Here is a 13,833-nt window from a genome sequence, read left to right as displayed (position 1 = left end):
CATAAGAGGAACACGGTTCAGGCAATACTGATATTACCAGTCACTTTGACTGTATAATTGTGAAGTTGGTTAGTCCTTACTGAAATATATATCATTATACTAAAGACTATAAAAAAAAAAAAATTGCCTGAAACAACTTGTTAGAAACAACACCAAGCTTTCCTTTGAGATATAAAACACCTTATTGTCAAGTTCAAAGACACAAACACAAACCCTTATCCAGTAGATGGTAGGAGATTACTAAGCACCTTTCTGTTACCTTTCATGCTTTCATTCCGCTTGCTCAGATGAGACCTCTTCTTGCCTCTCTCTCTTTCTCTCTCTCTCTCTCTTGCAGCATCTTAACCTCCCCTGACCTCTAGATTCCTTTTTGACCAATATTGAAATGACTCCATCTATCAATGCAGCCACTTACTGTATTGTGATGTTGGAAGACTTGACTGAACCTAAGCTGTGGCCTTCCTACTAAAACCATGAACTGAGAATGATGTCAAAGACCTAAAAAGGATATAAAGGTGCAATCTCAAATATGTGCTTTCCCAGTGGCAACTTGAGGTACTACAACAATATTATGCAAGCAGCGAAACAAAACATGTTACATTTTCCAAGGCACAGTCCATCAGTTTATATACAAGTGTAGGTCTAGCAATTTTGACATAATGCAAGTGTGCTGGGAATTTTATATTGCCATCTGATATTTAGCTTTTGCCAGTAGGTATGCTGTAAAGAGGCAGACGGACAGTCTACACTATGGCATCTGAATTCTGAATGAACCAACCAAACACAATCATCTACAGATTGAAGCTTTTACAGTACAACATTAAACATGCATAGAGTGTTTAGTAACAGCTCAGACTTTACAGAGAGCAGGCAAAAACATTGTGTTGCAATGTAGATTTTCATGTGAGACAGGAGTAACTGTTTCAGTGGGATTGAGAGTGGATAGAAAAGTACCCTATATAGGAGATTAGAAGATGGCTGTCACAGAGAAGCCTAGCGCATCTTAAATAGGGTGAACATTGTTTTCTTACATGTATTTACATTTATGGCATTTAGCAGACACCTTTATCCAAAGCGACTTACAAAAAATACATTTGTTTGAGTAAGTGAATCATCTGTCCGTCAGTCATCATAAGATAACGTAATCATTGCTCGGACCAGTGGCCATAGGCAGTCACAATGCTAGAAGAAGATTTTTTATTTGTATTATTTTTTATTAACAGGACAGAAACTTGTACGGGGGGGAGTGGGGATGAAGAGGTCTTTAGGAGGGACCGTTAAGATGTAGCCTGAAGAGATGGGTCTTCAATCTACAGCTTCAATCTGGACGTTTAATTCCCCCTTGACCTATCCCCACCCATTTGGTAACAATGGCCAGGGTCCTAATAGTCTCTAATGACCCGTCCCAGAGTCAGTGAGAGGCAGGGGGCTTGTTTGTGAGCCCCACTGCCATGGGGAAGAAACTGTTCAGGTGGTGCAAGGTTTTAGTCTTGATTGACCGGAACCTTTTGCCGGATGGAAGTCTCTGGAAGAGGTTGTGACCAGGATGGGAAGGATCAGCGATGATCTTTCCTGCTCTCTTACTGGTCCTGGAGTGGAACAGGTCCAGGAGAGATGGCAGGTTGCAGCCGATGACCTTCTCGGCTGACCGAATGATCCGCTGCAGTCTGCCTTTGTCCTTGGCATTGGAGGCAGCGAACCAGACGGTGATTGATGAGCTGAGGATGGACTCAATGATGGCCGTGTAGAACTCGACCATCACTTTCTGCGGCATGTTGAATTTCTTCAGCTGCCGCAGGAAGAACATCCTCTGCTGGGCCTTCTTGATGGTGGAGGTGATGTTCTCCGCCCACTTGAGGTCCTTTGAAATTATTGTCCCCAGGAATCTGAATGACTCCACAGTGTTAACTGGGGAGTCACACATGATGAGGAGGACGGTTGGGGCTGGGCTTCTCCTGAAGTCTACTACCATCTCTACAGTTTTTAGAGTGTTCAGCTCCAAGTAGTTCTGGCTGCACCAGGAAACCAGGCTGTCAACTTCCTCTCTGTAGGCAGCCTCATCACCATTGGAGATTAATCCAATGAGGGTTGTGTCATCCGCAAACTTCAGGAGTTTGACAGAAGGGTGGCTAGAGGTGCAGCTGTTGGTGTAGAGGGAGAAGAGAGGAGAGAGCACACAGCCTTCCGGTGCTCCGGTGCTCCGACGCTGAAAAGTCCTGCACATACACTCACCAGCCACTTTATTAGGTACACCTGTTCAACTGCTCCGTAACGCAAATATCTAATCAGCCAATCACATGGCAGTAACTCAATGCATTTAGGCATGTAGACATGGTCAACACGACCTGCTGAAGTTCAAACTGAGCATCAGAATGGGGAAGAAAGTTGATTTAAGTGACTTTGAACGTGGCATGGTTGTTGGTGCCAGTCGGGCTGGTCTGAGTATTTCAGAAACTGTTGATCTACTGGGATTTTCACGCACAACCATCTCTTGGGTTTACAGAGAATGGTCCGAAAAAGAGAAAATATCCAGTGAGCGGCAGTTTTCTGGGCGAAAATGCCTTGTTGATGCCAGAGGTCAGAGGAGAATGGCCAGACTGGTTTGAGATGATAGAAAGGCAACAGTAACTCAAATAACCACTCGTTACAACCAAGGTATGCAGAAGACCATCTCTGAATGCACAACACGTCGAACCTTGAAGCAGATGGGCTACAAAAAGGGGTCCAACCCAGTACTAGCAAGGTGTCCCTCATAAAGTGGCCGGTGAGTGTATATTCCATGTCTGACATCATTTAGCATTTTATCAAGTGTCCATGAAGACATGATTCATGAAGCCTGAATATTATAGAAAAACGGACGCAAAAAAGGAAATAAAATCTCTTCTCTGTTATGTCCCAGGCTGCCGAAATACAACTTAATGTTCACATTTGAATTTGACAAATTAAGTAATTGAATTACTTTTAGAAAATCGACACAAGCACGACTTACTAGCGCCATCTAGCAATGACGTCAGTGTGTGCACGAGGTCAGTTTTAGCTTGTCTCAATTCACTGCGACCCTCCGCAGAGGCACGAATGAAGCGTGCACGAATGATGCATCAACACACGCGACTGAGAACAGTATATGGTACCCTGGACCTCTTGGACCTCAGGCTGTGTAGATAAAGGCAGTAGTACTGTATGCTACTTACATGATGGTTGTTTTCCCTGCTCCATTGTGACCAAGGAAAGAGGTTATGTGATTCTCATAGAAGTCCATACTCAGTCCATCCACTGCCAGCTTCTTCCCAGTTTTATAGATTTTCACAAGATTCCTGATCGAGACCCCAGCCTTCATATTGGGAGGTGGTTTCTCCAGATAGTCTTTAAAATGAAATACACAAATATGCATACAAGTTCTATAAGTATTTTACACATGTCAGGTATTATCTCATAAGGACCAATAGACAAAAGTTGTAAAAAAAAATAAAAAAAAAGAATAATAATTAAGGGGAATTATATCATCTGAAATTATGGAAGTAGGATTTTTTGCTAGAAGTTACTAATTTCTGCCATTCGAACAGGTGCAAAGTTCACTTAACACCACCCACATTATCACACATAGAAAATACAAAAAGGAGAGAAAAAAAGATAACATATACATATTTTAAGCGTCTTCACTCAATGTGTTAATTAACAAAATTGACAAATGAGGTATGACTTTCAAGACACAGTCTTTTATTTATTCCTCTACTTCCTCTATTATTATCCTGTGCAAACGTTCAGGAGCTAGCATTTCAAATAACTAGTCTTATTAACGTTCCTATTACTCTGTGAGAATGACCTGTTGAAAGTGATGTGACTTAATAAATAAATAACTGTTGTGTAATACACACAGGTGACATTGCCTACCGTTATGTTCCGTGGGGTCTTTGAGCAAGCTAGAATCAGTGTTGGCCATGGAGGATGTCCCACACCAATAAGAGGCGGTGAAAGGGAAAAACCATGGCTTGGGTATTCCATATTGGCCTGTGATCAAGCATGAAGAACATCATTCACATTTTAATCACAGTTTGGCTTGGGGGATATAGCACTTTACAGTGCAAACTGCATCTCCTCTAGCAAGACTGGCACAGATCCCCGCTTTTATTTTCATTCAAGCAGATGAGACCAATATTAAGCCATGTCTGTTGGGATATCCACATTTTCTGGTTATTGACAAAAGATAGGCTTAGTTAAGATGTTTTGCAAAAGCACCAAAATAACACAGACGAGTTAGTTATCACATTTATTATTATTAGTACCTGGGAAAACATTTTCAATGTACCACGTGAGCAGCCAGTAGAGAAGGGCATCGAAGAGCATCATGATGATGGACACAATGAAACTGTAGTGGTCTCCCTCTGGACTTTGGCCAATGTTGCTCCACTGAATACCAATTCCTTGCTCCTCATACTTGGAGAAGTTCTCACAGCCATACCCAAAGGCCACACAGGACAGCAAACTCTGGGAATAAAATAAAATACTTTTTGCTTATTTTCTGTGACTAAACCTTAAATGATGGTCTACCAGACCTGCACAACAGCTCTCAGAGGCCTCAGTGTCTTATTTTCATCCTAGCCTTTGACCACTAGTCTCATTGGTTTATCTAGATCTAGGAAAGTGTGGGCTCAATGTAACCCAAATGTAAACTGTACAGTAAACATGTTGTCCCCCGTGAATTGGTGACAATTATTCAAACATATCACTGAAAGGTTACATGTGATGCTTAGTTGATTCATTTTCAAGGATTTTACAGTCTTATTTGAACAGTCAATTGGCCAAACGGTGTGGTATGATAACAACCTATCACTTTAGCCTGCACTGTCATGAGATGAATCGGCGTCACCTTGAAACTATGGATCTCAATGGCAAGACGCATCATTTAATCAAGTTTTGTCAAAATTGTCCCAGTGGTGTTGAAGATAAAGCGTGATATAAAGCACCGAACGGACAGAGACCGATCCATAGCCCCTCCGAGATTTCATTGTGGGGGATAATAAAAGCTTGAATTTGTGCACTAATTAATTAGACTTCCCAGCAGTCAAAGAAACATAGATATTGAGGGCAATTCATGTGGTACAAACAATGATTGGTTGTATCTTTGATACAGAGGAAAATTGCTAGGAAATTGCAAATGATGCTTTGCCCATGACACATCCTTTGCTACAGTCAATCACTCTCTGCTGCCATGTTGCCTGCCAGCTGCTTGAACATGCCTCATTTACTCAGAATTTAAACTCAGGCAGATGCCACAAACGTTTTACTGAAGCCATATAGAGTCACATATTACGTACAAAAGAACCAGTGACCAGTATTGCACTCCTCTGTCACATTGATAGCCATGAAATTCCAGCAGCCAATGTCTGTAAATGACAAAATGGGCAGTTAATAATCCGTCATGCCACCCAATGTCTGACCTGACCACTGTTCCCACTCACAGCCACAGGCAACCTCTTCAGTTGTCTCTCTAACCCAACTTCTGCCAAACAATAGGCAGCAAATCACAAGATCAGGGGTGACAGCAGGGCAATGAGTGACTTCTCCTTGACCCCTGTGTGACAGGCTGACAGAGCTATAGGGCGGCCCCTCTGACTTTGAGAAAGGCATGCATTGAGAGTGAGACAAAACATGTCTCCTGATATGAAAAATCATCAACACAGAAACCACAACGTGCAACCAAAAAAAGCTACTATGCTACCGGTCTCCCACCGCCTGGCAAACAACTAATTTCCACCTTAAAAGAATGGTTTAGGATCCCAGTTTGTAGAAGAGGGAAAATAGAATGGGTGAAAGAGGAAAACAAAGGAATCAAGAAATGTAATTGGATTTTGAATTCGCCCTATCTTATTGCCCCTACCCCTGACACCTAACATCCAATATCTCTGCTTAAGCAAAAATCTTGAATCACAACATTGTCATTAATATAAATGTAAATTATTTTTTCATTATTCAATTGCAGGTTTATGAATATGATATCAAAGACAATAATATGGGTGGTGTGGGTGTGTCTCTGAAGTGTGTATTTTCTTCCATGTTGTGGGGACGAAAAACCCCTGTGTGCACATCTCTAATAAATAAACTGTAGGGATGAACCAGATGTCAGCACGGTCAGAGGAACATTGTTCATGCAAATTAGAGGAGTAGCCCATCCGTCAAGGGGAGAGAAAACAAATCTGAATGCCAAGGGTACAGTAGGACTCTACAAAGGCACTTTGAGTGGGGAGACTGCAGAGAATTAAATAGCCTAATAGAAACGTTTTTTTCCTTCCTTAATCTAGATATGACACACACACACACACACACACACACACACACACACACACACACACACACACACACACACACACACACACGTGAAAAGGGGAGATGACATAAGAAGAAATGGAGACTTTTCTTCAGAAAAATAAAAGTATGATAAATGCCTGATTACCTTGAAGCAAACACTTCTCAAAAAGAAGACCAATTTGTGTTGTAAAGTTGCCATTACTTCTGTATCAATGCAATGCGAGATTCAAAGACACAGCGTATGCTGTGAAAAGGAAAAAATTGCATGTAGCATTGTCAGATGCGAAGGTAAGATATCTTTGAGGAAGATATTGAATCTAAGATATTGCAATAAACAAGGGAACATTGTTCAATTTGAAAATGTGTCTAGGCCCTGCAGCAATTAAGATTTAAGGTTTGCTGTGTCTTCTTGTCAGCTTCAGGACAAACAATCCTACCATCACCATGAAGGTCATTCAGAAAGGCTACAGTGAAAGTTGAGCAAGTATATGTGATTTATCTATTTTTTCTAAGGGAAAAAAACTATCCCAGGGGTTCATCCAGTGTCATTCTAAGTATCTGCATCTCCAGTGAAATGACTGAGTGCTTGTACTTCTGGCGGAGAGAGAAAAAAGTTTAGTTCAAAAGTCTGAACTAAACCTTTCAAAGCTCAATAACTGTGTGATATAGGAAATGAAACAACACAATTCTATGTTATTAGAAACCAGAAGTTCAAGCTGTCAGAGAAAATTATTGTCTCAAACTTCACATGAAACAGAAATGTTTTTCACCTATACACTTTAAAACAGTGTTAGCAATGATAGTGCAGAGGACCCAAGTGTGGAGAGATACTCAGAAAGACAGCGTAAAGTCAAAATCAAAGAATGTTTTAATACGATAACTGGGCACGGCACACAAACAAACACTGGGGGAAAAGGGGAAAATAAAGGTGGAGAAAACCAAGCTCCGTTAACAAAAGTACGCACTTAAGTGGAATAACTTGAACTTAAGAAATACTAGTCTCGAACTAGGGCAACGGGGTAAACAACTGGAATCACGGAACCGACGGGCAGACAGGGTACTCACAGACATACAGGGGGAATCTCCGACAAAGACATGGGGAATACAGGCTATATATAACAAACACGAGACAGAATACACAGGTGAAACGAATAATGGTAGATTGGGAGGGCACTGGCCCCGTACCGCCAGAGGAGGGCACCAGAGTCACCAGAGGCAACCTCACGTGTGACAAAACAGTAGGGGCTACTGGGAACATATTTACAGTATAATGTATACTGCTCTACAGAACATTTGCAGAGTAAAGGATTGTGGAAATTGCACAATACCATTCAAGCAGTGGGAGAGACTGGCAGAACTTACAGTACATGCATGTTTTGAGGCAGAATGCAAAACGCAATATGACTTCATCATACACAGCCAGGTTAATACATGCTTGTCAACGACTATGACTGCCCTGAGTGCTCCTCTCTCAATCTGCTCCCTCCCTTGGAAACACATCAGTACATTGGGAACAGCCAATAATGGAGGATTGGCAGTTATTCCTATGTCTTTAAGCATAAGCTTCTCTCTCTCTAACCCCCCCCCTCTCTTTTTTCAATACAGTTTCAAATATCCAAACACCTATAAACCCTGCTGTGTAACTGCCCTGTGGGTACACATACTGGTGGAAGACAGTTTCGGAGGGAGGCTTACCACTGCGATTTTGGCTCTGAAGCCCATGACGTCCCTCCAGGCGTAGCAGAGAAGGTGGGGCAGGTAGAGGACGAAATAGATGAGCCCCCCGCAGGCAGCAGCTAGGTTAGCCTTGGAGAAGAAGACGCTGATGAAGAAACACTCCATGATGGTGGCCACGCAGAAGACCAGCAGGAAGACGAAGATGACTGAGGGGTCGCTGTACTGCAGGACTTTCCCATACTGCACCGGGGGAATTAGACCCAAAGCAAAAACAAAGGAATGAGGAAGAAAAGCAAAACAGTGGTAGTAGTGAACAACCACGGATACTGCTATAACCATTTCTTGTGTCACACAGCCAAGATTTTTTTTTAAGCTGGACAGACAACATAAGAGCAATTACTTCTGATTGTAGTGATTGCTGTCTTATTTGTAAAGTATATGAAGCATTACATAAACTCAAGCATTTGATTAGAATAACAATCATTGTTGATGATTTGAAAAGCAGTGGGCAGAGTGACTCATCAGGTGTTTAGCAACTACTGCTAACACAAAATGTATAACATAGTGTATACTGTACATTTAATGTGGCTTAAATTCAAACCTTTAATTGTAATCCTTTGGTAGTCTATATTTACTTGCTATAAATGCCCATGATGTTGTCACTCTGCTCCCCTGCATTTCTGGTGGGAGACCATTAACCAGTCTTGGAGGGCTATGCGGCACGTCTTTGATTCCACCTACTCACCATTACGTTGTTGATTGAACAAACTAAATCTACTGATAATGGACATTAGCAGTAATGATACACCATAGGTCTATTGCATGTTGCAGTAGTATGCAAACCAATAACCTCACTTTGCTTTAATGGTGACATGACTGTTGAGTCTGGTGTCTGGTATCACCATTAAATGGCTGTTTTATCTCTTGTGGTGTGCTGCTTGTTTACCTCACTATCGACCTAAACATGACAGTCATCCAAACTGAATAGGTTGACAGCCCTCCAACAGCAATACATGTCCTCCCTGAATCAGTTAGGAATCACCTTGAGGATGAGGGTGAGGAGGAGAGCACTGACAGCCAGTGGCAGGACACTGGACACTGCCCAGCTCAGCCAGTAGGTAGAGCTCTTCAGCCCCATCATCCTCACTGTCTCCTTCAGTCTAGCCTCCTTCTCCTGGACAATACCCTTCACAATCATGGCCACAGAGTAGATCCAAGCCAGGGTCAAGTATAAGGGCAGAGATTGTGCCAGCGAGCGGAGGAACCTGAGGAGCCAGAACCAGGAAGGAGAGACAGCACACTTCCCAGTCATACTCGGGTAATAGCGTTGATGTTCAGTTAGGTATTGTGGGCTAGATTGTGTATGGTGATGATAACGGTTAAGTGACTTTAGATATGACTTCCTATTAAATATTCTGAAAAAATTTACTGATACACTTTCTTAACTCTCAAACAATTTAATGTAATAACTTATGATGATTTCTTTTTTTAATTATGAGAATATATGAGATATGGGTAGTAGTTATTGATGAACACTCACTGTGAAGTCCCAAACCAAATCTTTATTTACCCAACTAATGGTAACTAATGATTCATCTTATTGTTGCCCTGAGTAGGAAGCAAAGGAGGGGAGCAGTGTTGGGGCCTGTGTCAACAATTCAAATAAATCACTCTAGATATTGAGGGGGTAGGTGGAATGAGTAGTGGAAAGAACAGCGGACGCAGGTGTGGATAACAAAACTGGTAGCCGTCACACCTAATCCTGACACAGCAGACAGATAATTACCTTCTGATTCCCTGTTCTAATAATGCACTGAAAATGGCCATGAAATTATCATTTAGAATGGGCCTATGATTTGAATACATCGTTCCTCCAAGGCACCCAACTAACTCAATTTATTGTTATTAATGTTTACAAATTGTTGATGGCTGGCAAACACATTAGGGTGATGGGAAATTGCATTTCGTCCAGCTGTTCAAATATCAATTCTATTTACCAGAAGCATTTTCCAATTAAACTGCAAAAATTGATTATCCAATCTAAATGAAGAATCATCCTTTTATATTTCATTTAAACAAGCAGAAGAATTAGGAGGCTAAAAAGTGGGCCGTGACTTTAGGAGGCAAATAACAACAATGCTACATTTTTGAAGATGATGAGCACAAAATGGCTATATGAATGTTATAATTGTTCTATAATTTAGCTTTGATGCACATTAGTCCACAGACAGGGGATCAATTGAGCAGATAGGCCACTTAATTACATGCCACAGGTTCAATGACACAGAAGAACGATGTACATTTAAACTACAGATTAACAATTTATGTGTCTTGCATAACAATACATTTCAGTGTAGGCCTATTGTTTCTCAATCGAGAAAGGAATTGTTCAGAACTTTTACCGCTGAATTTCAGCAAACTAATTTCTGGGTATGACTAGACAAAAGTAGTGTGTTACATAGCACTGTTTATGAAGAGTTGGAAAGTTATCCAGAAGACATGACAGCTAATATAGGACCATTACAATATTGAACAAGTATGCACTGTACTGTCAAACATGATAATGTGTCAACCTTTGGCAAAGTTGGCCCATATGTGGCATTCCAGTAAGGACTCAAGATAGGCACATATTGTTTAGCACAGCATAACATATTGTCTATATACTGTACCTCAACATTGATCCATTCTCAATGACTATGTGACATTTTAGCCATGTCTCATATTGTACACCCCATGTTTATTGATGGGTGCAATTGTCAACTTTTCCATTGTCACACATTTCTGGTAAGTGTCACCCTTACAGACAAGTGTACCAAGTATTCTTAACAAAGATACACATCATAAATAATTTTAGTGCATATAACATGCAATAAGAAGTGACAATAAGTATAAGTAATAATAAGAAATAAAGGCAAATGAAACACAATGGGCTGATTTTGACAGTGAAAATTATGGCTTTAGTACCATGCTTGAACACATCCGTCATGATAAGCGGAATTTAATAAATCAAAGATCATTGTTGATTCATTTCAACTCTTGATTGATATTAATTGTCTTGTAATTAACAAGAGCAGGAATACCAAACCACAAAGCACAACCATTTCACACAGTATGATTACTCAGCTTCAGAAGCCTACATTAAGAGCCTGGATCACCAGCTCTAATGCATGAATGTTTATCTAAACATATTTTACAAATACAATACTGCTCTTCAAATGTCACCGTTTATACTGTATATTGTGCATGTATAACAATGTGGAAGAAACATAATTCACATAACTTGCAGATTAATGCTCCAGCTCAATACTGTGCACACTGTAGGATTGTAAAAAAAAAAACTATATATATATAGGTATATCAGCTCATTAAAAATCTATGTTACTGGTGACAAACCTGTTAAACCACACTAGTTGAATTATGACAAATAAGTTGGTGAGTTTGTGATGTTATGCTCTGCAGTTTGATATCTTGCCAATTAAATTCTTCATTCTTACTACTGACCTTAACCATGACACTTATTAGTGCACATGGGACAGTGAGCAGGACAAAGTTCTCAGTGAACCATGCAAACCAAAGAGCCCCATTTTCCACTCCTACAGTCCGGAGGACCTCCTTGAGCCTAAGCTCCTTCTCCAGCACCAGGCCCTTGATGGTCATGCAGACGGTATACATGAACGCCAGCACCAGGAACATGGGCAGGATGCCTCCGATACTCTGGATGAAGCTGGTTGCAGAAGGAGGCAATCGAAGAGGTCAGGATACAGCAAGCTTGTATATATCGACAAGCCAGGCTTTGATAAGGAGGCAATGCAACCAGATGGGAGCGAATGCTTTATTTATTGATTATCAGTTTTAGACATCTCTTCGTGTCAATACATAGCAGGAGATGGGACCAAAATCTAACAGAATAGAAGAATAGTTCCTTATTCAGCAATGTCAAAGGATAGAGCATGAGGCTGAACCCTAACTTAAGATCTCTGCACATAACTCAAAAAACAGTATGTGTGTAAATCCTCCATTAACATCAATGCATGATTTATGGAAAGGTTAAAAGGGCCTATGCACCTGTTGTTTTGCTAATCTCCTACTCTTACAGCTTATGAAACGTGATGGACTGGACAGAGAGAGCATGTTGATACATGTATGTATTCCTGGCTCCATAGATTAGGATAAGACCATGTCTGAACACCACATTTTCATCCGTTGAACTAACCCCTGCCCTTACAATAACAAGTTAAAAAAAGAGTTGTATTAACACAGTGAATGTCATCATTGCAATGGATGCTCCATGCAGACAGACACACTCTAGGAGTTTTTAATCGGGGGTCCAATACTTTTATAGATCCAACTCTATGATAGTGGAATTCTACATTGAACTAACCTTCATAAACTTGGTGCATCAGCTCAATGTAGCCATTTAGCATTGCACACCATGCCCAGGATGATGTATGATTTGATGTTGTTACAATACAATAAGATGATATTAAACATGCTTCATAATGCCACCAAAATGCCATGTCAATATCTTGTACAGCACCAATATAACAAAGTGCTGTCTTTGCTCTATAAGACAGCAATAAAGATATATCAAATGGACTCAATATTTGACAAAGTATGGATTCCTCTCAATTATGCTTACAAACCTAAATACAGTCCATAAAATGCAAGCAAAGCACAGTTGATCACGGTTAGGTAGACAGGACACAAAGAGAGTATGCAGTAATCTGCAGAAGGGTAGCCCATATTCAAGCCATTAAACATGAAGAACTCATCAAAGTACATTTCCAGTACATTTACGTTGAGCTAATTTCTCTGCTAACTTTTGGGGAAGTGATTTGTTATGTGGCTTATGAAACTCTGCCAATTGAAAACGGCCTGCACAAAAGCCTACTTCATTTAATTGGTATTTTGCTCTGGACAATGAGAAACATTTTAATGACAGCCATAGGATCAGACAGGTTTTTTTCAGTACTTAAATATTTCCCTCAACCAAGCTGAGCAAGTGGAGACAGACCTGAGTAAGGCAAAATGGGTAGTGGCTCCCCATGGATGTTAAATAGCACTTTATAGTCAATATTACATCACAGACTAACTTCTCATATTAATTACAAATTACAGTAGTCTGCCAGGGCAATAGTCCATTTACCAGATGAGAAGTGCCTTTTATAAACCCTCACTGAAATTGTGATTAAGACCATCTTTAACAATTTGCAGATATTAATTATTACAAAACTACTAATATCCTCCTACAGTAACAGTATAATTGTATTGTATGCATTTCCACAGAAGTTTGTGACCACTGACACTTTAATACAGTATGTGCTCTGTTATGCACTGTAGCTATGTTTGTAGTATGGGTAGTTTTGAACATCACATTTTTTACATGTACTATAAATAGCAAACTAATAACATTTTCAGTCAAGCAAAGTGAACTTAAAGGTCCAGACAAGCATATGATGTAGCTTACAAACAGGACTTTATGGAAACTTGACAAAATGTTGTTGAACAGTCCAAGGTGGACCTAGTATGAAAATCAACCATTAGGAGAACCCCCCCAAAAAAGACATATTAGGGGCTAGCCACATTTGTCCGTTTTGAATTTTGGATTGAGGCAATTGTTTCTCTATGCGTCATCTGTTGACGGACAATGGAGATGACATGGGTCTGTACGTGTACATTTTCAAAAGGTTTGTCCATATTTTACGGGAAAAAATCTTCTGAGGAGTTGAACTTTTGATAAACCGCACAAAAGTCTTGTCTGTTTAGCCATTACAAATGAGGAAGCAGCTGTGCCTCTGTTTGTTTATGTGTGAATTCCAGACCAAATCACTTAGTGACTTCAAGTATACA

General features: G+C 40.4%; 1 protein-coding gene across 1 annotated transcript in view; it reads right to left on the bottom strand.

Annotated features, from left to right (window-relative positions):
* LOC310812048 (phospholipid-transporting ATPase ABCA1) overlaps window positions 1-13,833 on the bottom strand; it is a gene marked incomplete at both ends in the record, with an annotated part of 139,339 nt that overhangs the window by 92,962 nt on the left and 32,544 nt on the right. Inside the window, 5 exons of the mRNA XM_083680446.1 lie at window positions 3,192-3,363; window positions 3,892-4,008; window positions 4,284-4,485; window positions 8,002-8,223; window positions 11,485-11,707. Coding sequence (XP_083536572.1) covers window positions 3,192-3,363; window positions 3,892-4,008; window positions 4,284-4,485; window positions 8,002-8,223; window positions 11,485-11,707 — 936 coding nt within the window. The remainder of the gene's footprint in view (window positions 1-3,191; window positions 3,364-3,891; window positions 4,009-4,283; window positions 4,486-8,001; window positions 8,224-11,484; window positions 11,708-13,833) is intronic.

The sequence above is a fragment of the Argentina silus genome, assembly GCF_951799395.1.
Source record: "Argentina silus genome assembly, chromosome: 1".
Lineage (NCBI taxonomy): Eukaryota > Metazoa > Chordata > Actinopteri > Argentiniformes > Argentinidae > Argentina > Argentina silus.
The sequence above is the reverse complement of the archived record's forward strand: the minus strand, read 5'-3'. Positions and strand labels throughout refer to the sequence as shown.